This window comes from Scyliorhinus torazame, chromosome 1 (genome assembly GCF_047496885.1).
Source record: "Scyliorhinus torazame isolate Kashiwa2021f chromosome 1, sScyTor2.1, whole genome shotgun sequence".
In the NCBI taxonomy this organism is placed as follows: domain Eukaryota; kingdom Metazoa; phylum Chordata; class Chondrichthyes; order Carcharhiniformes; family Scyliorhinidae; genus Scyliorhinus; species Scyliorhinus torazame.
Window position 1 is genome coordinate 74,376,002 of NC_092707.1, and position 23,211 is coordinate 74,399,212.

The 23,211-nt window shown below is 40.6% G+C and overlaps 1 protein-coding gene across 1 annotated transcript in view; it reads right to left on the reverse strand.

Moving 5' to 3' along the window:
• Positions 1-15,478, reverse strand: part of LOC140408846 (mediator of RNA polymerase II transcription subunit 13-like) — a 325,611-nt gene extending 310,133 nt beyond the window's left edge. The window contains exons 1-2 of the mRNA XM_072496607.1: positions 14,837-15,478; positions 13,367-13,604 (exon numbers count right to left, since the gene is read on the reverse strand). Of these exons, the coding sequence (XP_072352708.1) occupies positions 13,367-13,604; positions 14,837-14,905 (307 nt within the window). The 5' untranslated portion in view covers positions 14,906-15,478. The remainder of the gene's footprint in view (positions 1-13,366; positions 13,605-14,836) is intronic.
• Positions 15,479-23,211: the final 7,733 nt, after the last annotated feature.

Below are 23,211 nucleotides of genomic sequence, written 5' to 3' on the forward strand. Positions count from 1 at the left end.
GTTCAAGAAGGCAACTCACCACCACCTTCTGGAGAGCAACTACTGATGGGCAATAAATGCTGGGCTAACCACTGCCGCCCACATCCCGTAAATGAATTAAACAAAAAAATTATAGCTTTCCTGCAAACGCCTGCCACTTCTATAAGACAACTTCAAAGTTAGATTTATAGTTTCATGTGGCTGAAAAGAAAAGTAATACAACTGTAGCTGGCAGTAGAACAATGCCGTGATACAGATATTTGGATGGCATGTGAAGCAGGTCAACATCACTATGAAGTGGAACCAGAGAAATGCGACGCCATTATGCTTTAAAACATGCTGATAAATTAACAGTGACACAGAAAATGTCTCACTGCAATTTCACCCCTCGATCACTGTTACTTCACCTCTGCTGCACAGCGGAAATTTTGTCTTCAGAGTTTGATGGACAAAAATGTACATTTAAGAACTTAGAAAATGGGATCTGTGATTAAGCCCCTCAAGCTTGCTTACCTTTTCAATATGATCAAGGGTGATCCAATTATGACCGTTATACTTTACTTTTCTGCGCGCCGCTTATTAACTTAGATCCAGCTCCCATTGCTTTTGCGGGTTAGAAAATTCCAAAGATTAGTGACCCTAAGAAAAAAGTCCTCATCAGCCTTAAGTGAGAGAGGCATTATTAACTCTCACTACTGAAGGTGTGAGGGGGCAATGTTTGTTAGTCTGTTTGAAAACAATATTTCTTAAGCTAGCACACTGATTTCAATGAATAAACTTGGTACCCAAGTAGGGTATCACCTAAGGAAGAAACAAGTTGATTTGGTGAAGGTGGAGATCTGAACCCTGGAATTTTTTTGAAGGATCTGTTAACATTTGGCGAAAGGGCAAACTAACTTTTCAGAATATTGTGTGTTGTTTTATTTAGAATGATGCTGATCAGCTTAGCTATTGTGCTGCAATTTGTCACAGCTGTCAAAATGTGAGCAGTTTCCAGTTGTTGGATGTGGATGGAGAGATTAAAGATCTTAATAAAACATTCTTTTTTCAGCTTTATAGTTATAGAACATTAGGCATGAAGAAACATCACGGAAGTGCTGCGCAATAACACTGAGCTAACACAATGTGGCAGAGGTATGCGCTCGACTGATTAACTTCTTCACTTGTTTTTAAACTGTGCCCTCTAATTCTAGATTTCACAAAAATGGGAAAAATCCTCTCCGCCTCTACCCCGTCAGGCCCCCTCAGAATAAGATCACCTCTGATTCTTTTAAACTCGTTTAGGCTCAAACTGTCCTCATGAGACAACCCCTTCATCTCAGGAAACAGGCTAGTTAACTTTCTCTGAACAGCTTCTAATGTAATTATATCCGAAGTAAGGAGACCAATACTGTATATATCCGTGTTTTTTCACCAATTGTTGCAACAAGACATCCTTACTTATATATTGCATTCCTCTTGCAATGAACGCCACTATTCCTACTTATCAGCTGTCCCTGCATGCTAAGTTTGTGATCCATGTGCAAGAACACCCAGATTCCTCTGTACCACAATATTCTGTAGTCTCTCTTCCTTTAATAATATTCTGCTTTTCTATTCTTTCTGCCAAAGTGAACCATCTAACGTTTTCTCACATTATACTCCATCTGGTAAATTTCTGCCCACACACAACCAATGTATACCCCTTTTAAGACCATCTTCCAGACAACTAATTTGTCTACCTTTATATCAGTAGTAAATTTGGCTAAGTTATCTTATGCACTCGATATTCAGTTGATGAAGGAAGAAATTAGAACTTGGAATAGATTTATCCAGACTCAAGCACCACAGGTATACATTTCCTGACTCCACTCAACTTGTGCAAGTAAATGTCTCTTTATATGTGCTCAGCTAACCATCCAATTAATACCCTCCACTGGTGTACATTTAAATTCAAATGATGGATTTAAAATACATTCAATCGCTTCCTCAAAATCATCATTGGCTGTAAGTATTTGAGAATTTCCCTTTCTACTGTTGTGCCATTCATAGAATCATAAATTTAGTGCAGAAGGAGGCCATTCAGTCCATTGAGTCTACACAGGCCCCTGGAAAGAGCATCCCACTCAAGTCCACGCCATCCCCGTAACCCCATCTGACCTTTAGGACACTAAGCATGCAAGTGAGGTTAATACAAACAAACTGTCCAACATTTCATCTTACTGAAATTGAAGTGACAGTTTTTTTTTTTTTTTTTAATTTATTTACGGGATGTTGGCATTGCTGGCTGGGCAAGCATGTATTGCCGATCCTAACTGCCCTCCCATTTCAGAGGGCATTGGTCTTGCCCTGGGTATCTGGATTACGAGTCCAGTAACAATACCACTACATCACTGCTTCCCAGTAACTTCAAATCTTCAACAACCAGATATTTATGCAACTGAACCTTCACAATCTTCCAAGATTGAGTTGATTCAGATAAGATTAAACAAGTGTAAAAACCATTGAATTAGTCTTTTTGATCTTTCCTCAAATAACACTCCAAAGACTAATTAAAGCACATTGAAAATAGAAGAAGGTGGAGGAGGCCAATCGGCCCTTCAAGCCTGCTACACTATTTATCATGGTCACCCAACTCAAATAGCCTGATCCTACCTTCCCCCCAGATCATTGGATCCCCTTCATCCAGTGCTATATCTAACTGCTTCTTGAAAACATACAATATTTTGGTCTCAACTACTTTCTGTGGTAGTGAATTCCACAAGTCAAATACTCTTGTGTGAAGTTTCTCTTCCAGTGTCCTAAACAGTCTACCCTGTATTCTCAGACTGCAATCCCTGGTTCTGGACACCCCCCACCAATCAGAAATATCCTTCTTGCATCTACCCTGTCCAGTCCTGTTAGAATTTTAGCAGGTTATGAGATCCCCACGCATTCTCCTGAACTCCAGCAAATGCAATCCTAACTGACTCAATCTCTCCTCATACGTCAGTCCTGCCATCCCAGGAATCAGTCTGGTAAACCTTCTCTGCACCCCCTTAGAGCAAAAACATCCTTCCTCAGATAAAGAGACCAAAACTGCACACAATATTCCAGGTGTGGCCTCATCAAGGCTCTGTATAATTGCAACAAAACAGCCTTGCTCCTGCATTCGAATTCTCTCACTATGAAGGCCAACATCCCATTTGCCTTCTTTACTGCCTGCTGACGTTCAGTGTCTGATGTACGAGGATACCCAAGTTTTGCTGCAAATTCCCCTTTCCTAATTTATAGCCATTCAGATAATAATCTGCCTTTCTGTCTTTGGTACACAAAATGGATAACCTCACATTTATCCAAATTATACTGCATTTGCCATTTATTTTTATACTCAAACTTGTCCAAATCACACTGAAGGATCACTGCAGTTTCCTCACAGCTCACCCTCCCACCCAGCTTTGTGTCATCTCAAATCTGGAGATTTAATATTTAGTTCCTTCATCTAAACTATTTATATTGTGAATATCCATGTAGGGGTCCCTACACGGATATGTTGTACCCCACTCATCACAGCCTGCCAAGAGTTTATCCCTGCTTTGGTTCCTGTCTGCCAAACAGTTTTCCACCCATCTCAATACACTACCCTAATCCCATGTCCTGTAATTTTTCACGCTAATCTCTTCTGTGTGACTTTGTCGAAAGCCTTCTGAAGGTCCAAATAAACCACATCCGCTGTCTCCCCCTCATCAACTCTACCGGTTACATCCTCAAAGAATTCCAGTAGATTTGTCAAGCATTATTTCCCTTTCATAAATCCATGCTGACTCTGTCTGATCCTGCCACTGTTTTAAGTGCTCTGCTAGAAAATCTTCTTTTTTTTTTATTTTAGAGCACCCAATTCATTTTTTCCAATTAAGGGGCAATCTTAGCGTGGCCAATCCACCTACCCTGCACATCTTTGGGTTGTGGGGGCGAAGCCCACGCAAGCACGGGGAGAATGTGCAAACTACACACGGACAGTGACCCAGAGCCGGGATCGAACCTGGGACCTTGGCGCCGTGAGGCAGCAATGCTAACCACTGCGCCACTATGCTGCCCTGCTATAAAATCTTTGATAATAGATTCTAGAATTTTCCCCGACTACCAACATCAGGTTTACTGGCCTATTATTCCCTGCTTTCTGTCAACCTCCCTTTTAAAATAGTGGGGTTACATTAACTTCTCTCCAATCCGTAAGAACTGTTCCAGAGTTTATAGAATCTTGGAAAAACACCACCAATGCTTCCACTATTTCTCGTGCCCCTTCCTTAACTACTCTGGGATGTAGATTATCAGGCCCTGGGGATTTATAGGCCTTCAATCCAATCAGTTTCCCCAACACCATTTCTCTACGAACACTAATCTCCTTCAGTTCCTTCCTCTCACTGAACCCGGTGTTTCCCAATATTTCTGATATCGGTGTCTCCTGTATTAAGACAGAAACAATGTATTTCGTTGGTCAGTTTCTTGGTTCCCCATTATAAATTCCACCATTTCTGACATGTCTTCACCAATGTTTTTCTATTCATATACCTATAGAAACATTTGTAGTCAGTTTTTAATGTTCCCGCAAGCTTTCTCATATACTCTATTTCCTCCTTCTCAATCAATCCCTTGGTCCTTCTTTGCTGAATTCTAAACTGCTCCCACTCCTCAGGTCTGCATTTTTCTTGGCCAATTTGTATGCTTCTTCCTTGGATCTAATACTATGTCTAATTTCCCTTGCAATCCATGGTTTGGCCACCTTTCCACTTTTACGCCAGACAGGAACAATTATTACAGTTCATCCATACACTCCTTGAATGTTTGCCATTGCCTATCCACCGTCATCCCTCTTAGTAACATTTCCCAACTATTATAGCCAACTCACACCTCATACCATTATGGTTTCCTTTATCAGATTCAACTTCTTCACTACCTACCTTGATGAAAAATTCTACCATGTTGTGGTCGCTCATCCCCAAGGGGTCTCACACAACTAGATTGCCAAAGATTTATTTCTCATTACACAATACCCAGTTTAGGATGGCCTGTTCTCTAGTACGTTCCTCAATGTAAAGGTCCAAAAAACTATCCCTTATACACTTCAGAAGTTCCCCCTCTACTATTAATACTAATTTGATTTGCCCAATCTATATGCAGATTAAAATCATTGATATTTACAGATGCTCCTTTATTGCATGTGTCTCTAATTTCCTGTTTAATGTCATTACCAACATCACCACAACAGTTTGGGGACTATATGCAACCCTTAATGTTTTTTGCTCCTTGGTGTTTCTCAGCTCTCCCTAGCACAGTAGCATAGTGGTTAGCACTATGGCTTCACAGTGGCAGGGTCCCAGGTTAGATTCCCGGCTTGATTACTGTCTGGGCATAGTCTGCACATTCTCCCAGCGTCTGCATGGGTTCCTCCGGGTGCTCCGGTTTCCGCCCAGAGGTCCCAAAAGACGTGCTAGTAGGTAATTTGGATGTTCTGAATTCTCCCGCTATGTACCCGAACAGGCGTCGGAATGTGGCGACTAGGGGCTTTTCACAGTAACTTCATTGGAGTGTTTATGTAAGCCTGCTTGTGACAATAAAGATTATTAAAAAATTATACAGATTCCACGCTGTTAGAGCTAATATTCTTCCTCACTCCTGCGGTAATTTCCTCTTTAACTAAAATGCAATGCCACCACCTTTTCCTTTTTGCCTGTCCTTCCTAAAGACAGAATACCCCTGGATCTGGAAATGCTGGAAAATCTCAGCAGGTCTGCAGCATCTGTCGGGACAGAACTGTGCTAACGTTTCGAGTCCAGATGATCCTTTGTCAAAGCCCTGGATGTTGAGTTCCCACCCCTGGTCACCCTGCAGCCATCTCTCCCGACTATATCATAACCATTTACATGTATTTGCACGACACAAAACTATAACATGATCAACTTGAATAAACAAATTAACAGTAGAATTGACAAGTGTGTCATCAAAATGCAAAATTACATTAAAGTAATTTCAACATATAAAATATATTTTGATGGGCAAAACAAAATTATTTTCAATCTCCGTCAGGCCATGTGTTGTGCTCTCTGATGAAAAGCCCCATTTTTATTGCAACATGTAAAGACAGGAACAAGCTTGCGGTTACATTTGCAGTAACACCTAACATTTCTCATTTACACTAACATTTCTCATTTACACTATTTTATTGGTAGCAGTCCTATATTATAATCTAGCTCCTCTCCTGCAAGTCTGCACCGTTTATAGAGTAGGCCAAAGGCAACAGCAGCACACAAGTACAATTTCCTGCATGTGTAGCCACTCCAAAGTTGCAAACATGACAGAGAGGAGGGAAGAGGCACAGAGCACATCAAGAAGGTTGAGAGAGCAAGACATTTAGGCAGAGACACCAAGTGAATGGAGTGAGATAGAACAGTAGCATTGAAGAGAGATTTGAATACCGTACGACAGAGACAGACACAGTGATATAGACTAAAACAGGCACACACACAGACAAAGCCAAACAGGCAGTAAAACAGGCACCAACATGTATTTTTCTGAAACTGCTTTTTCGTGCGAAACTAAGTAACCGATTTAAAATTATGCTGCCAAGCAATCCACAGCTATGTTTATGTTCCAATTTGGTAGCAGTCATCCAGGTGCAAACAGTTAGCTTTCACAAGTGATATTTATTTGCTCAAGTTTCGACTCAAACATATTTGTATATTGCTGAGCATAAAGTCTGTGAACCAGTGCCACTGGACAGCAATTGAGTCTTAATTCCATGTTAAAAATACTGTCCTAAATACTTAAGAGCAGTAACCTGGAACAGCTTTAATTAATACAGCTGAAGGTTCATTATAAACATGCAATTTTAATCAGTGTCTAGTTCATCTCCTGTGAACAAGCAGATTTTAAGTAACTGAACTGCCTGAAAACAAAAATCATTCACTAGTTACACTAGTATATAATAAACAGTGGCTTATTTAACAAAAATATTTAGAAGTATTTTAAATATGAGAATATCGGTGTCCATTTAACAAAACCTCAATTTTAAGAGCCTATTCGAAGGCCAGCGAAGGGGCAATATTAATGGAAACTTCTCAGGTTAATTAACTAGAATCAGGGCATGGCCAGTTTTGGGAGGCAATGCCGACTTCCAGCACAATGTTGGACAGAAAAATAAATCAGAAATTCAATTTGTGCCCGAAATGTAATCTTTTGAGCTGCTTTGACCAACCAAGTCTCCAGGCCACCAGTTCTAAGATTTGGACTTTGCACTATTTATTGGAACCAGACTCTAGGAAACAGCTTTTTGCAGCCAATTTGTAGGCATTAACATCTGCGAGGAGCTGTTGAGAAATCAATTTATTTTTCATTAAAGTGTACAAATATAGAATTTTAAGCAAACGATAAAATGCAACATCACTCAAGATTCATAAAATCTTGCAGCTTTATCCAATCTACACACATTGGATTCTACAACCAAAGAACCAATAGATTATATATGGGGTACGAGAAGCACTGATGCTGCAGGACATAAAAATTCAGTTTACGGAACATTACCCAACATACCACTTTCCTCAGAATTCCAACTAACTACATCCTGAAATCGATGAACAAAGAAATCTAGGTGCGAGTTTCAAGAAATCATTGAGGCATTCATAAACACAAAGATCTTGTAGGTAATGATCGTCTGAATCTAGCAACTACAATTCATACTAATGAAATATACACTATTTCGAATGAATATTTTCACAAGTGACTGTTGACAGCACAGATTAAGTCCTTGATTCATGAGGTCATGCAAAAAGGGTACTAATGCCACAAAATGCTGACAGGAACACAGCAGTGTTAATCTGCCAACATTTCAGGATCTGTACAATCTTGAAAGTAAATGGCTTGATTACACTCACTTTCCCTCACTCCACACCCCTGCCCCACCTCTTCTGAAAATCTATCTAGTTACTTACAATACAACACTAATAGCTTCACATTATGCAAATATAAAACATCATAAAGATTAGCAGGTTTACCAAGACATGTTAAACTTCTGTTCAAAGACGTCACAGCTAACAATTTGAGACAATGCTCAGTCAGGTAATGGGTATGGGGATACAGAAGAGGGCCAGGGCAGATCAGGTGGTGGGGAAATAAAACCCAAACAAAAGATCTTATGAATTTTGTGCTGAATAAAGTTTTAAATGCTATTCTCATTAAAAAGATATCAATTGAATCCCAGGGCCCTGAGCATTATTCTGCTATCAAACTTAATTTACTCAGACTCAATTACAAATAAGATGGATAACTTTACTAAGCTATTAATTTCATAAAATGTCAGTTATGGTTACCATAAAAATGATAATATAGGAACTATTTGGAGCTTTTATTAACAAGCCAAATGTAAAGAATTAAATTTTCTCCAATGTTCAAAACATTTTAGGATTATTTTCAAAATGATTTAAACAATCTTTGGAATTTTAATGGTTCACTGACAGCTACTATAACACAAGGTTAGCTTTATTTTGCTGTCATGGAAACAATAAAAATATGTTGCACAATGCCGATGTAAGGGTTCAAAGCGGTGTGCAAAAATACACCAATTTATTATCCAAAATATATTGTTCTCACTTTGTAAATACAAGTCTAAACAGTTCTTGAACTATTTCCTGTACATGTTAAGGATGCAGCCAAGTATGTGCATGCAATAATCAGCATCCAGCAGAATTTTAAAAATATATTAGAGGTTCCATTCACAAGAAGAAAGGATAATACGATGTCTGCAAAATAGTAATCCTGCAGTCAAGAGAAAGTTTCTAAGTATAAAGGCTAAAAAGGATAACCGCTTGGATTCTGGAGTAAAAATGCCAAAACCAAAGACTAATTATTTAAACCTGTTTTGAAGAAAAATTACAAGCTGGATCTAAATGGTGCATGACTGTATTCCCTAATTTTTATCCAAGCTGCATTATTCAGAGTATCTGCCATGAAGGTTTACATGAAAAAAAAATGCCATGACTAGCTAATTCGGTCATTTTGTTCATGATCTGCCACAATACAAAAACACTCTTGCAACTTTTATAAGAAACATTATCCCGGAAGCGATGCATTCCATATGCATTGTTTAATGGGCAGAAAAATCATAGGCCCCTTTTCAACTGTAGAATGGAACACCTAGATCTCACTCAAACCACAATAGATAAAATTAGATACAAAAAAAACTGCATTGACAAAACACTTGCTTAGATCGGAAATAAATGCCACTTTTACACAAACTGAAAACTTTACCTTGTGTTTACAAAAAACATAATGCCTTTCCCCCAGAAAGAGATACAATGAATTGTTTATTTTTCACACCATGGCAAGTTACATATAACAAGTCTGTGAACCGTCACAATATGCGTGGAGTTCTGAAAGAAACAACATTGATACATGCACTGATATGGGCTACGTATGGGTTTTTGGAGAGTGGGTGGGAAGAAAGGTTTCTTGGAGCGAAAGATTGTAACATCTCTGCAATTCATAACATTCCTTATTGTAATAGATTCAACATGCATTTGAACCAAGAAAAAACTGACAGCTCTGCAAAGAAGCCAGGAAATAAGCGACAATCATGCTCCATCACAGAAACTACCATCCCCCCAGAGTATTCATGACTGCACCAAAGCATTTTCTCATTTAGCGTCGAAGGTGAAACTCAAAAGCGTGAACCGATACAGGTTTTCGGCTATGCAGCAGTAATTAGATATCAAAATCTGTTACACTTGCCTTTGGAGAATGCAGAGTGTTAAAAAGGTGAGGTTGGCGAAAGTGCTCAAAGGGAGAAAGGATACAGATGCTGGGTAACTGGTATAAAGTGGAGAAGCTAAACGTAATTCAGGAATAATAGGAAGAGGAATATGTAGGAGAAAAGATAGGAAACAAGGAGTTGAAAGGGAAGCACATGTTAGAAGGGGCAGGGCACCGGCAGTTATTAATAGTTGATTTTCCCAGCACATCATCCAAGAGAAACAAAAAAAAGCTTGAGAGAAAGAATGCAACTGAAGAGAAGTTACAATTATCATTTCCTAACTTATCATTTCCTAACTTGCTGTATGCAATACTATGGCCGATTTACTAAACTAAGTGCAAACAATGTGCAATGGATTTCCTTTTCTTCAGAATAGAAAATCCACCAAACTCACAGAAAAAAGCTAATCTCAAAATATACAATTATCCTCAATGTAAAGACTCATACAGATTTACCAAGTTTTGCTGACTTTTTATAAAATTCTAAATTAAAAGATTCATTCGTGCATTTTGCATGTTTACCCATAAATGAGTTCATTCGAATAATAGCATTTATTGGTGTTAATATCAGTGGCTGTTCTAAATTCAGAGATGTTTCAGTGATCCTGAAATAGTTTTTGGTGTGAATGAAGATGAAACAATAGGACTGCACATTCAAACAATACACTTACAGTTCTATTTGCTTAAAGCTTCACCCACAGCTACAACAGCACTCACCATGGCCCAGGTTTCAATTCAGTTCCTTTAAGTAACTCCAAAAAGGGCTCAGTTTTCAGGCATATTAATTTTTTTTAAATAAATTTAGAGTACCTAAATTTAGAGTACCTGCACATCTTTGGGTTGTGGGGGCCAAACCCATGCAAACACAGGGAGAATGTGCAAACTCCACACGAATAGTGACCAGGGCCGGGATTCACACTACATTTAGGTCTCCAATGTGAGAAGTTTAATGCTGATAAATAGCCAGAAATCAGAGCTACAAGCTCTACCATAACACCCTATTGCAGCAAGCTTTCTTTGAGAGTTGCAATTTTACTGTGTATACCTGGATACAGTCAACTTCGAGTCTCTGGTGAGGCTTCAGGAAGATATTAAACACTTGTTCACAGCTGTTTGAAAGCAATGAATGATCATAAGAAGCCACCCAAAAATATAAACATCACAGGCTGATATTTCAAGACATATTCAGACTTTAAACTAATAGAGCTTTTCAAAAATTTGAGTCCAATATTTTTACGCAACGAGTTAATTTATAAAATCTTCTTTTAACAAACCATATTATAATCAAATTTATCAAAGTATGCCAACAATTTGCTTCATCAAATAATGTATAACACTATGGAAACATTTGTGACCAGTAACATCCCACCAAGCGTCAATGAAGTCAGACTTAATCATACAAACATATTTGCAGACACACTTCAGGACTAAAGATAAGAGGATATATAATGCGGTTTTAAAATTCGGGTTGAAGATCAAACAATAATGTATCCACATCTAAAACTAAGTCATAACTGGTCATTTACAAAGCTTAAAAATGATTCGCAAGTTTTCCCCCCACCACCCCATAATCAGTGCAAATATCAAATAACCACACTGAATATGGAGAAAGTAGAAAAATGACACGAGATGTACAATGGGATTAAAAAGCAATACATTAATATATTTGAAATACCTAGACCAATCTAACCTAGTTTAGCTATAATAGGAAAAGAGCAAATACATATTCCTTCAAGCACAAAAGCTTAGGTCAGTGTCACTCCAATGGCAAAGGTGGTTTTACCAAGTTTTAGTGTGGTTTTAGTAACAATGCTTAAATTCCATGACAGAATGCCATAACTATTACCATTCTTGCAAGTTTAATCTTTCTCAAAACATTTTACAGTTTTGTCAGGTTTATGACATTTTTACAATAGATACCAAGTAACCAAGCTACATAACAAATTAAGGCCAATGTATAGATTTCGAAATTAATGTTTCAGACTTTCCTTGCCAACTCTCAATTGATGTACAAAGCTAGATTGCCCCTATCTAGAGTCCTGTATGGATAACAAAAGAAAACTAATCACAACTGGTGGGGTAAAGGTAAAGTTACCATAGTCCCAGATGACCATAGGTTGCTTTCCCTTTAAGGGGAAAGCTGACTGGTGGTGATTTAACCTGGAGGATCACCACACCCCAGGCAAGGGCAAGATTGAGAACAACTGGTACTACCAGTGGAAGCTACACAAATTTTTACTTTGCATGCATAATGTGAAGCCCTTTTTCATTCATGGTTAACACCTATGCAAACATAATGTATACAGAGAAAAAAAAGTACAAAGTTCACAAAGATTCAAGGCAACAGAACCCAAAGGTCAAAATAAGACTAAAAATAGTCACCAGGACTACTTCCAACCAGATAGATAGTGTAGTCTTAAAATCACAAAAGATTGTTACCTAACTTTTCCACAACTAATACCTAAGTGTTGAAAAGGAATACAAGTGTTCTATTCAAAAACCTGATAGGCAGAAGTTTTATTGGCTCATTATACAGTATTCAAGGATATTCATCAACCACATTACATTGTTACTTTGCATTACTTCCACTATTCTTCACCCAAGTGTACAAACAACAGATTTAAGTACCGCAGCCACGACATGCCGCTACACAACAAAAATTCACAGCTGCTGCCTACCACATCATCCTGCCCAAGTTCTTTCTTTGATCGCTGGTTAAGGGGGCTCCCCAACAGCTGAAATGTGTTTCCAGGTTGCTAAATTCACTATCCAGAAAATCTTCACAAAGCAGATCAAGTTCCTATTCTATCCACTGCCATTTTTAAATATGCAAATAAGCAATCACTCTTTCACAGAAATTAAATGAAGCATCAGCTACATCTGGCTTGAAAACACAATCATTTACTATGGCAATAACATGCTGTGCACATGTAACAAGCAAATTATAACATTTTAAATCTTGAGAATGTGAGCTAATAGCTAGGAATTCTAAAAATGTTCTCAGTAAATAGCATACAACTTTCCTGCTGACAAGAGTCAAATTACCTTGCAGTAGGTCTCTCTGGAGCTTTCCAGAGACCAAAAGCTGTAAACCACCAACCACTGTTAAAACAATGCATCTCTATCTAAACTCCAAGCACCCAAAATATTTACAGCACTAGAAATCAAGTTTACATAGGTGAGTGGACCAGATTTCTACAAATATTTTCATTACATTCTTCAATGTTTTTATATGAAGCTACACAAGAATGTTAATAAACACCACAACAAGGTCCATTTCATAGTTAACACCTCCCAAGGAGATATTCTATTCAAAGTCTGTGCTGGTTCTGATAAATTGTGTTGAAAATCCGAAGGGATATAAATATATGATATATGTGTGCGTGTGCACAATGGAATCTATCTGGAATTAACGGACATAAAAACATTTTTAAAGACAACCTGGAAATAATCAAATAAACATTTGAGATGACTTTGCAAGGAAAAGAAAACCCACTTAAACATTTGGTCCACTGCACATGCCTCTTCAAAATTTTAGCCAGCGCATGCCAGAGAAGTAGTAATCAATCATGGAAACTCCTCCAACAATACAGCCTTTTTATTGAATAAGAAAGATGAAACTCACCTCGTAATTCATGATGAATTATATCAACTAAATTCGGCTCCTCTCCCCACCAGTAAATCCACAATTCCTTGGCTTCGGGTCTTACATCTCGTCGCCATACACATAGCAGATTGGCCTGTAGACATCTAATGAAGGTCTGCAGAATAGGATCATCCTGAGCTGGTGCTGAGATGATGGGACCACAGCCCCCTAGACCCTGGAAACTGTACCTACGCCATTTGATGCCAGTTAGTTCAGCCTGTTGGTTGAGAAACATGTTAATAAAGGTCCCAAGAAAAAAAAAAAAAATCCCCATTTAAAGCTAAATCTATTGTGTGGAGCATGGTATTTTGAAGTTTGGCAGAAATGCTTAATGACACATTGTCATATTCACTCCAAGTCAAAATATAATTACAAATTGTAATCAATTACAATATATAAATGAGGGCAGAATATTTATTGGCATTGTCAGCTAACCATTGACAGTTAGAACTTTAATATATACTGATCGATCAAGAATTGATATTTAAAAACTGAAAATATTGTATAAAAACACAAAACCTCCACAGGAAAAATGTCAAATGCATTAAACAAGATTTTTAAAATTAATTTTGAAGGAGAGCACTAATTTTGAATGAAACACCCAGCAACCTCAAACGATTTTCAAAAGATGTAATCCACAACATATAAACATAAGGGAATACGTTTGTACAAAGCACGCAATAAGGAAATGTAAATTGCGTACAGGCGTCAGCTAGAATGCACCGTGAACATTTAAAATGGTTTGACTATTATGGTGACTCGTTTGTAAGAAAAACGGTGGATTAAACAATGCACTGAATCGAAACAGATTAGGGTGGCGGAAACAAATTTCAAAGCTACAAGATCAATGCAGAAGTAGTACATAACATTAAAACTTCAGAGAAGGGACATGATTTATTACTACAGATGGAAGTACTGAAAAAACGCGCACCGAAAATCTAAGGACGGTGGCGGTGCAGTAATAAGACCAAATATCAAATAAATGCCATGTAAACGGCAAAACAGTATGAGTTGCCATGTACAGATTACGTTTAAACCCTCCCCTCCCCACCCTCGAGAGGGGGGGAAAAAAACACGCTTTTAATTCGGTTTCAAATATGCAGACATCTTTCCAGTACAAGATGGTGGATTAAAAGCTTCCAGCTCGGTTAAGGGAAAATAATAATATGCAATACGTAGAGGAGGCTTTTAGGAGAGGGGAGGGGAGGTTGGGGTAAGAAGAGGAGGGGCGTAAACATCAAAAATAGTTGAGGGGGGGGGGGGGGCAGGGGAGGAGGGAGAGAGGGAGAGGGGGAGGGGGGAGAAACTAGGGAATAAACTCCAGACAGGAAAATAAGGCCATGTAAACGGTTATGCTAAACCATTAGTAGAAAATGGCTGCTCCCACACAGCCTAAGGCCCCTCTCTCTTTCTCTCTCCTCAGTCTCCCTCTCTCACACACACACTCACCAGAGAGAATAAATTCGAATGGCAGTCCTCCAAGCTAGCACCGTTGGCCACCCAGTTTGCTGCAGTCATGCTCCGTGCATGACTTTCTCTCCGGAGGTCGAATTAAAGATTCCGTCTTTGCTTTTTTTTTGCAAAAAAAAAAATTGGAAAAATATCTCGATACGATAGAACCCGGGAGGGATGAAACAAGCACCTCTTCTTCTCCTCCAACACACACAAAAAAAACCTCCTCCGCCCACCAACACCAGAGAGGGGAAAGAAAACGAATAAATATCTATTTTTAAAAGATTTATAACTAAGATCTCTCCGGAGCGATGGAAGGAGTGGCGTCCGCCGCTTTAATTCAGGAGGCTCCCCCAGCTTCTGATGATGACCACATATATATTATATTATTTATCATTTTTTTTGGTGTGGTGGTGCTGCTGCTCTTCTTCTCCTCCTCTTTCTTCTTCGTCGTCGTCGCCGCCGTCCACCTCACAAGTTAGAAGAAAAATCAGTCGCTTCTGCTACCGCCGCCAGTTATTCGCTGAAGGCTCTCCCCTCTCTCTCTGGCTGGCTCGCCCACCCTCTCTCCCTCACTCACACACACATACATACATAACACACATACAGACAGATAGACAGACACAAGCAGCCAGCGTAATGGCGACAGCGCTGAGGCGGGCGGCATTTCCCCGCCAAGGATTGGCTGCGCCCGCGTCACATGGGCGACGCACATCCCTCCGACCCGACCCTCCCCCTCCCGCGTTCCCCCCCCCCCCCCGCCGCCGCCTCGGCGAAGGAGGCGTGGCCTGGCTTGGCTCGGCGTCGGGCACGAGCCCGCCGGAGGCGCGCGCAGCCACCCTGGCTGGGGGTAGGGGAAAGAGAGAGCGAGAAAGAGAGGAGAGAAAAAAAAAATCCTTGCCGGGGTCAGCGCGCCTGCGCGGCTGGCTGAGCGGCGGGACGGGACGCGGAGGGTGGGGGGAGGAGAAGGGAGCTGGAATCCGGTCGCTGTTGGCATCACCCACCGGTTGGTGGCGCTCACCAGCGCCCCGCTGGAAGAGATGGCCAGCCGGGCCTGTACTGCTGTGTGTGTGCACACTTGCTCGATTATGTCAACACCTCACACCTTTCCTTGAGATGTCAACATACGAAAGTAACTTCGTTAAGCGGTTCGAGTCTACGCGCACGCAGGCACAAATCGGATAATTTCATGGAAGCGGTCTGCTGCAAAAAAAATGATTTAAGCACAAAATATGAAATTTGTTTGCACTATTATAGTTGTCACATATTAAAACGATAAACTGGTTGAAAGTCGCCCCTCCCCCCCCTCCCCATGTCGATGTATGGTGTACATTTTCGCAATCACTAACTATCGACTATTTTTTGTCTACTGTGTACGTACTATACATTTCCTTGGCCACAGAAAAATACTTTTCACTGTACTTCGGTACATGTGACAATAAATCAAATCAATCAAGGTCAACAAGGGACTGATGTGTTATATACTCTGGGATAACACAGACTGCAACTGGATGTAGCTTTACCCAAAAGATACTCCAGACCTTGAAGTTAGTTCAATCTGATTTATTGAACCAGTAGCACAGTTAGCAAAGTTCTCTATGAGTTCGACTCTCTGCTAACCTAAGTGTGGCTACCATGACTGAACCAGACTAGCTCTTAGCCACGTGCTGGAGATGTGATACTGTACATACACCCTGACTCACTCTGTAGATGTTCATCAGTGGAAAGAGGTGGAGTGTGAGTGCCTCGTGTCTTTTATAGTGAGATACCACCCCTGAGTGTCCTGCCTGCTCATTGGTCATGTCCTGTTCTCTGTGGTCATTTGCTGCCTGTCTGTATATCATTATCTGCATGTCTGCATTTCATGACATCTCCCTTTTTTTATGTTTTGTTGGCACATGGGAACGTACTTACATGTGGTGGCATATATTAACATATTTACAAGCGGTGGCATATGTGAACGCATTTACATGTGAAGACAGCTGTCTAATGTGAGAAAACAGAACATAGCAAACAAAACAAATGTTCATAAGTCCAGTCTCTGGGGCTTGCGTAAGATCCTTGTCGACCGACGGAGAGGTGGTGGTGGGGACGACGGCGCCTTGCCAGGCGGGATGGAAGCCTGACTGATGGTCTCGTAGTTCGAGGTATCTGGAGGTGGCAAAACAACAGATAGAAACGGAGAAGAAAGCGGTTGCGGGCAGGCAACTTTGCGCAGTGCCCGTCTATTTCGTTGCACAACAGAACCATCAGCCATGCGTACAACATACGAGCGGGGCGCAGCCTGTCGAACAACGACAGCTGGAGCAGACCAGCCACCATCCAGTATCTTGATCCTGACAGTGTCTGCCGGGGATAACATGGGCAAATCGGTGGCATGAGCATTATAGCCCTACTTTTGCTGGTTTCGGAGCTGCTGCACCTTCTGCAGCACCGGGAGGTGATCCAGGTTGGGCAAGTGTATGGCTGGAAGTGTTGTCCGCAGGTCCCTGTTCATCAGGAGTTGAGCCGGCAATATGCCAGTGGACAATGAGGCCGCCCTGTACTCAAGCAGCGCGAGGTAGATGTCAGAAGCAGAATACGCGGCCTCGCAGATGAGCTGTTTCACAATGTGCACCCCTTTTTCAACCTTCCCATTAGACTGCGGATAGTGTGGGCTGGAAGTGACATGTTTGAAATGGTATGACTTGGCAAACATAGACCACTCGTGGCTGTTGAACCACGGGCCATTGTCACTCATGACAGTGAGTGGGATACCATGCCTGGAGAACGTCTCCTTACAGGCCTTGATGACGGTCCGAGATGTGAGGTCTGAGAGCTTCATGACTTCAGGGTAATTGGAGAAATAGTCAATAATCAATACGTAGTCTCGATTTCATGCTGCTGGAGCATCTCCTTGTTCTGCGCTGGCTGGAAGCGTTGACAGGTCGCACAGTTGAGGACCATGTTCGAGATGTCCTGGCTAATACCGGGCCAGTAGACAGCCTGCCTGGCTCTGCGTCTGCACTTCTCGATGCCCAGGTGTCCCTCATGGATTTGGCAGAGCACCAAGCTCTGGAGACTGAGTGGAATGACAATCCGGTCCAACTTGAGGAGGCTACCATCAATCACCGTCAGGTCGTCCTTTACATTGTAATATTGAGGGCACTGCCCTTTCTGCCAGCCATTGGCGAGGTGGTGCATGATACGCTGCAAGAGGGGGTCTTTGGCTGTCTCCTCGCAGATACGAACCACCTTCTCATCAGATGCCGGGAGGGTGCTAGCACACAGCTGTGTTAGCCGTTTTAGTTGCTGTGATATGAAGAGTCTAAAGTTCTTGTTCCTTTTCACCAAACACCATTTATTTCACTTCCACAGCCTCTGCACAAAACTCTTAACAACACACCACCCGACAGAGGCCACCTGAAGCCCCTTTACATATCAGTGTCAATTAATGGATACTTAACATAAATGAGACAACTAATTGCAATGTCTCTTAACCCATTACTTAACAGTCTCCCCTTCCTTGGAGAAAAATAATAATTAGGTGAAAACAAAATTTCAAGAAGCTCAAACACACATGATTTCCCCCCTCTTTTTTTTTTGTTTGGACGAGAAAGAGAAGAAAAAAAGTCACAGAAACAAGCGCCCTTCATTAACAATATCCAAAAGTTTCTGTGAACTCACCCCTCTTTTCGTAAAACAGTCTGACAGTTGATAGCTCCTGTCGACCCATTTAATTTTTGTTATTTCCCCTCTGTCCAACATCTGCTTCAAACTTGCAATGTCTATCCGTAACCTCTTTTCATTGACACTTTTTGTAGAGTGCACATTTTCCCATAGGGATTTATTGTCAATGTGACAGTCAATAGGTGTATCACCCAAATCCCCTAATCCCAAAATTTCTGTCAATATCATACTTGTATAAAAGGCCATATCCACCGCCTCTACAAGGCTTAACGTCTCAGCAGCCAAAGTGCTTTTTACCACTCTCCTTATTTTCTTTGTTTCCCACACAAGCGGGCAACATTTACCATTGTTCCCCAAAAGGAAAATTATAAAACCTCCTGTGCTTGAAACCCCATCACATAAATTTGCGTAGGACGCATCACTATAAACTATGAGTTTCAAGTGCTTAAGGTCACCTAAAACCGGGAACTTCAAAACACACTCCTGCATTTTTAGTTTGACCAACGCTTTATTTGCTCTTATTATGCCTTCCACTTTGGGATCATTCATTTTTGTACTCAACTCTAAGACATCAAAACTCACGTCTGGTCTAGTCTGTCTACCTAACCAATTCAGTTGCCCAATTAAACTTCGCAGTTGCTCTTTTTCTATCTTTGAAACCATTGCGTTTTTTTGTGAAACTCGGTCACGACTAATTGCTATTGGGGTGATGCTTTCCAAATAAGATTGCTGACGTAAACTTGCCCCTAACTTAGTCTGTCCAATATATTTAAATGCACCGGAAACCTGACTTCCAACCCTGAATTCTTTCCTCAAATCAGAGATTACAATAGCTTCAAAATCACTAGTCCCACCCCCAAAAAAATCATCGACATGCATCATAAAAATGCCAGAAAGATTTCCTTTATAGTGCCAGTAAAACATTGCAGGATCTGCTTTCAACTGGCAACAGCCTAACTTTAACAAAACTGACCTTACCGAAAAATACCAGACTCTAGATACATCATTTAATCCATATACACATTTGTTCAACTTCCAGAGTACCACTTCTGTGTTAGCTGCTTCTATAGAAGGACGGAGAAAAATGTCTCTCTGGAGCTGATACCCCTGCAAAAAGGCAGCTTTTATATCTATAGATTTGCTTTCCCATGCCTTTGTGGCTAATAGAGCCAAGAAGATCTTCAAAATAACCTTTCCTGCTGTAGGTGAATCTACCCTTAAATCCTGATCTTCTACGTTTTCTTCAAATCCCCTTGCCACAAGCCTGGCCTTTGCCTTATAAGTTCCATCCGGAAGAACCTTTTCCATGCAAATCCATCTGTGGGATAGAGCTCTTTGTCCCCTATCCGGTACTTCCGTGTATACCCCAAATTCACTCCAACTATGCAATTCTTGCTGTTTAGCTTCTTTAATAACTTTTTTATCTAATTTATTTGAAGCCACCAAAATCTCACGTGCATGTGGGCTTCTACTCCTATTAGTATTCGTAGTCTTACTCATGTTCCGAGATCTTGACAAACTACGTCCCCTCTCCCGCCTGGTATCTCGTTCTGTACTGCTACTGCTTAATCTTTCCCTTCTGCTGTGGGATGTCCTTTCAATAGTTTTTGACCTTTTCCTGCAGATCTGTTCACTTTCCGATGTACTATCTGAACTGGCACTGCGTTTCTCTGCCCTCCATTTTTGAACTTGGTTTTCCCAATCCATTGTCTTGACTCCTTCCCCTGAATGCTGTACATTCAACCAATGTTTATACTTTCCAGTGGCCTTCCCTGCTCTACTAATAACAGTTGCATCCTTCCATTGACTAGACCCTTCAGGCAAGTATGTCACTTTTGTACCAACTTTTGGCAGTTGCCCTTTCGGAAAAATGGCCTGTTCTAATTCACCAGAAGTGTTGTGTTCCTCCACAGAAACCCTGTCTATATCTGTTAATTGGCCCTCATAGTTCTGTAACACATGCGTACCAGATGACTCTGGTTCCTCGTCATGTCTGTCTGCTCTGTCTAAATTTGAAAATTTGTAATCTGTACCCATTATCCTTGATGAATGTACCCTAACAGTTTGATTACCATGTTGCAAAATAATTGTTTTGCCATCTATGCCTATGATCTTCCCTGGGCCTTTCCAATTATTAGAATTGTCTCTCTTATCGTATACCATGCCTCCTTGCTGAAAAACGGCATCTGATGGCCATACGTTATGTCTTAAAGCTCTGTGAATTCTTTCAGAAACTTCTGCTTCCAAAAAAGCTTTTCTACTGCTATGTAATGCGTTTAAATGTTCAGCAAAACCAGAGCTAATTGTAGTCCACTCCCAAGCTGGAGGCTGGTCATCCAAAATGGATGGAATTTTAGGATTTCTACCAAACACTAATTGATAAGGACTATAGCCCCTAACCATCTGCAATGAATTTTTTGCATGTACTGCCCATGCTAAAGCTGAATTTAGCCTGCAATTTGGTTGATCTGCCAAAATTTTCCGAAGCATGTCATTGATGACAGCATGATTTCTTTCACAGACACCATTACTAATTGGGCTTTCTGCAGCCGTATTCATAACTCTGATATTCATGTTTTCACACATATCCCTAAACTCATCATTGGCAAATTCTCCCCCATTGACCGTAAGGAATTTTGCCGGTGGACCCATTCCTGTCCCTATCCATTTTTCCACAATTTGATCCAGAATTACTCTCTTTTCTTTACTTCGTACAATCGTTGATTGACTAAATCTGGTTGCTAAATCTACAAAATGTAAAATAAATACATTATTTGCTTTATCCCAGATCTTAAGGTCCATGGCCACAATGTCGTTAAAATCCCTGGCCAAAGGTAGGGTCACTTACGGTCGTGCTGGTGTCCTTCTATACTTCCTACAAACCTCACAGCGGTCACTAGCCTGTTCTATCAGTCTAGTATAGTCGTCATCCCTTACCCCTGCATCCTTTAATAAATTTTTCAGCCGCCGAGGAGACGGATGTGCAAATTGCCTATGCAGTTTTAATATCACAAGCTTTTTATCAGCTAAAGTCCCATTTTCAACTGCCATTAACACATCCTTAACCACTCTACTTGAAAAATTATTTGTCAGTAATGGAATACAATAGTGTCCCGACTGTGTAAATTGTAAGTCCACCGTCTTTCCCAAAACTGTTGCCTTATCCTGTTCCATATCCAGTTTCATGTGTACTTTCTTCATCGATGGTCTGCTCAGAAGCAAAGGTATCTCACTTGATACAACATCCGCGCTAATGAAATGATTCACTCCGGCAATATTGCAAGGGATCACCACTCTTTACAGCGACTTCAGAGTATTATCATCCCCAAACCTGAAACTTGTGGAAGTTTCAAATTCCTTAACCTTGTTACGATTTTCAGCATTCAAAGAGTCCAGGTAACATTTTAACCAGTCAATTCCACACACAGTAGATGTGCAGCCACTGTCCAATACAGCACAGTTGAAGGATGCTGCAACAAACACCCTCATTACCGGCGTAAAACTGCTTGTCAATAGGACAATGCCTTCGTTCTGGTCACTATCTTTTTCCTCTTCTGACTTCCGTGTCATGTGTCGCTTCAAACACTCTATCATAACGAGTTGGACAGTTAAAAACATAATGGTATTGAGAGTCACATCGAAAACATCGATTTATCATGCCCCGTGCATTTCTGGGGTTCATCTTCCTATTGTAGGTTCTAACTGGGTTTCTGTCTTCATAATTTCCTTGTCTCGGTCTCCGTCTATAGTCTTGAGCCCTGTTCGTAGCCATACGATTTCGCCATCCTGTTACTAGTGTATCTTCCATATTCTGCCTTATTTCAGGCTGACCTATTTGGGTCATCAGAGCCATCGGAATCGAATGTTTCCCCAGAAACTTTTGTAAAGCTTTTGTCATCTGTTCGAATAAGGTATCCTTATCAGTAAACTGAACTCCTGTCAAAACCAGGAGCCTATACATGTTGCTCACTCTAGCACAGTCAAGTAATTTAAAGGCCAACACAGACTGTGGGAATTCCAGGTTGTGTTCCTGCAGTCTTTTATATAGTCTGCCAAATTCCATTATATAGTCTTCCATGGAGATATCCTCCATTTTCCGGAACTTATCAAAATCCGACCATGCTTCATACGCACTTAACAAGTCATCTTTCTTATAAATCTTATCCATATAATGTAATAAAGTCTCCAGACCTCCTTCTGAGTCTAACTCTTCCAATTCCAGCTCAGAAAGCACTTTGTTTCAGATTTTACTGCCATATGGTAGAGAAAGAGCCAATGCTGTACCTTGTTTTCTCTTTCCCAAAGCAGTTACCTTCGTCCACATAACTACTGCACTTCTCCATTGGTCGTATGATTCCCTTTCAGAAAATAAGGAAGGATAGTCATATCCAGCCATCTTTATCCTCGGTTCAGCCATATATCCCTTCTTTTTTTTTTTCTTTTCTCACTCACTCCTTGGTTTGATCTGGAAAAGTTGTATCTTTCAACCATTCACATCTGCACAGCAACCATCCTCTGCTACCAATTGTTAGCCGTTTTAGTTGCTGTGACATGAAGAGTCTAAAGTTCTTGTTCCTTTTCACCAAACACCATTTATTTCACTTCCACAGCCTCTGCACAAAACTCTTAACAACATACCACCCGACAGAGGCCACCTGAAGCCCCTTTACATATCAGTGTCAATTAATGGATACTTAACATAA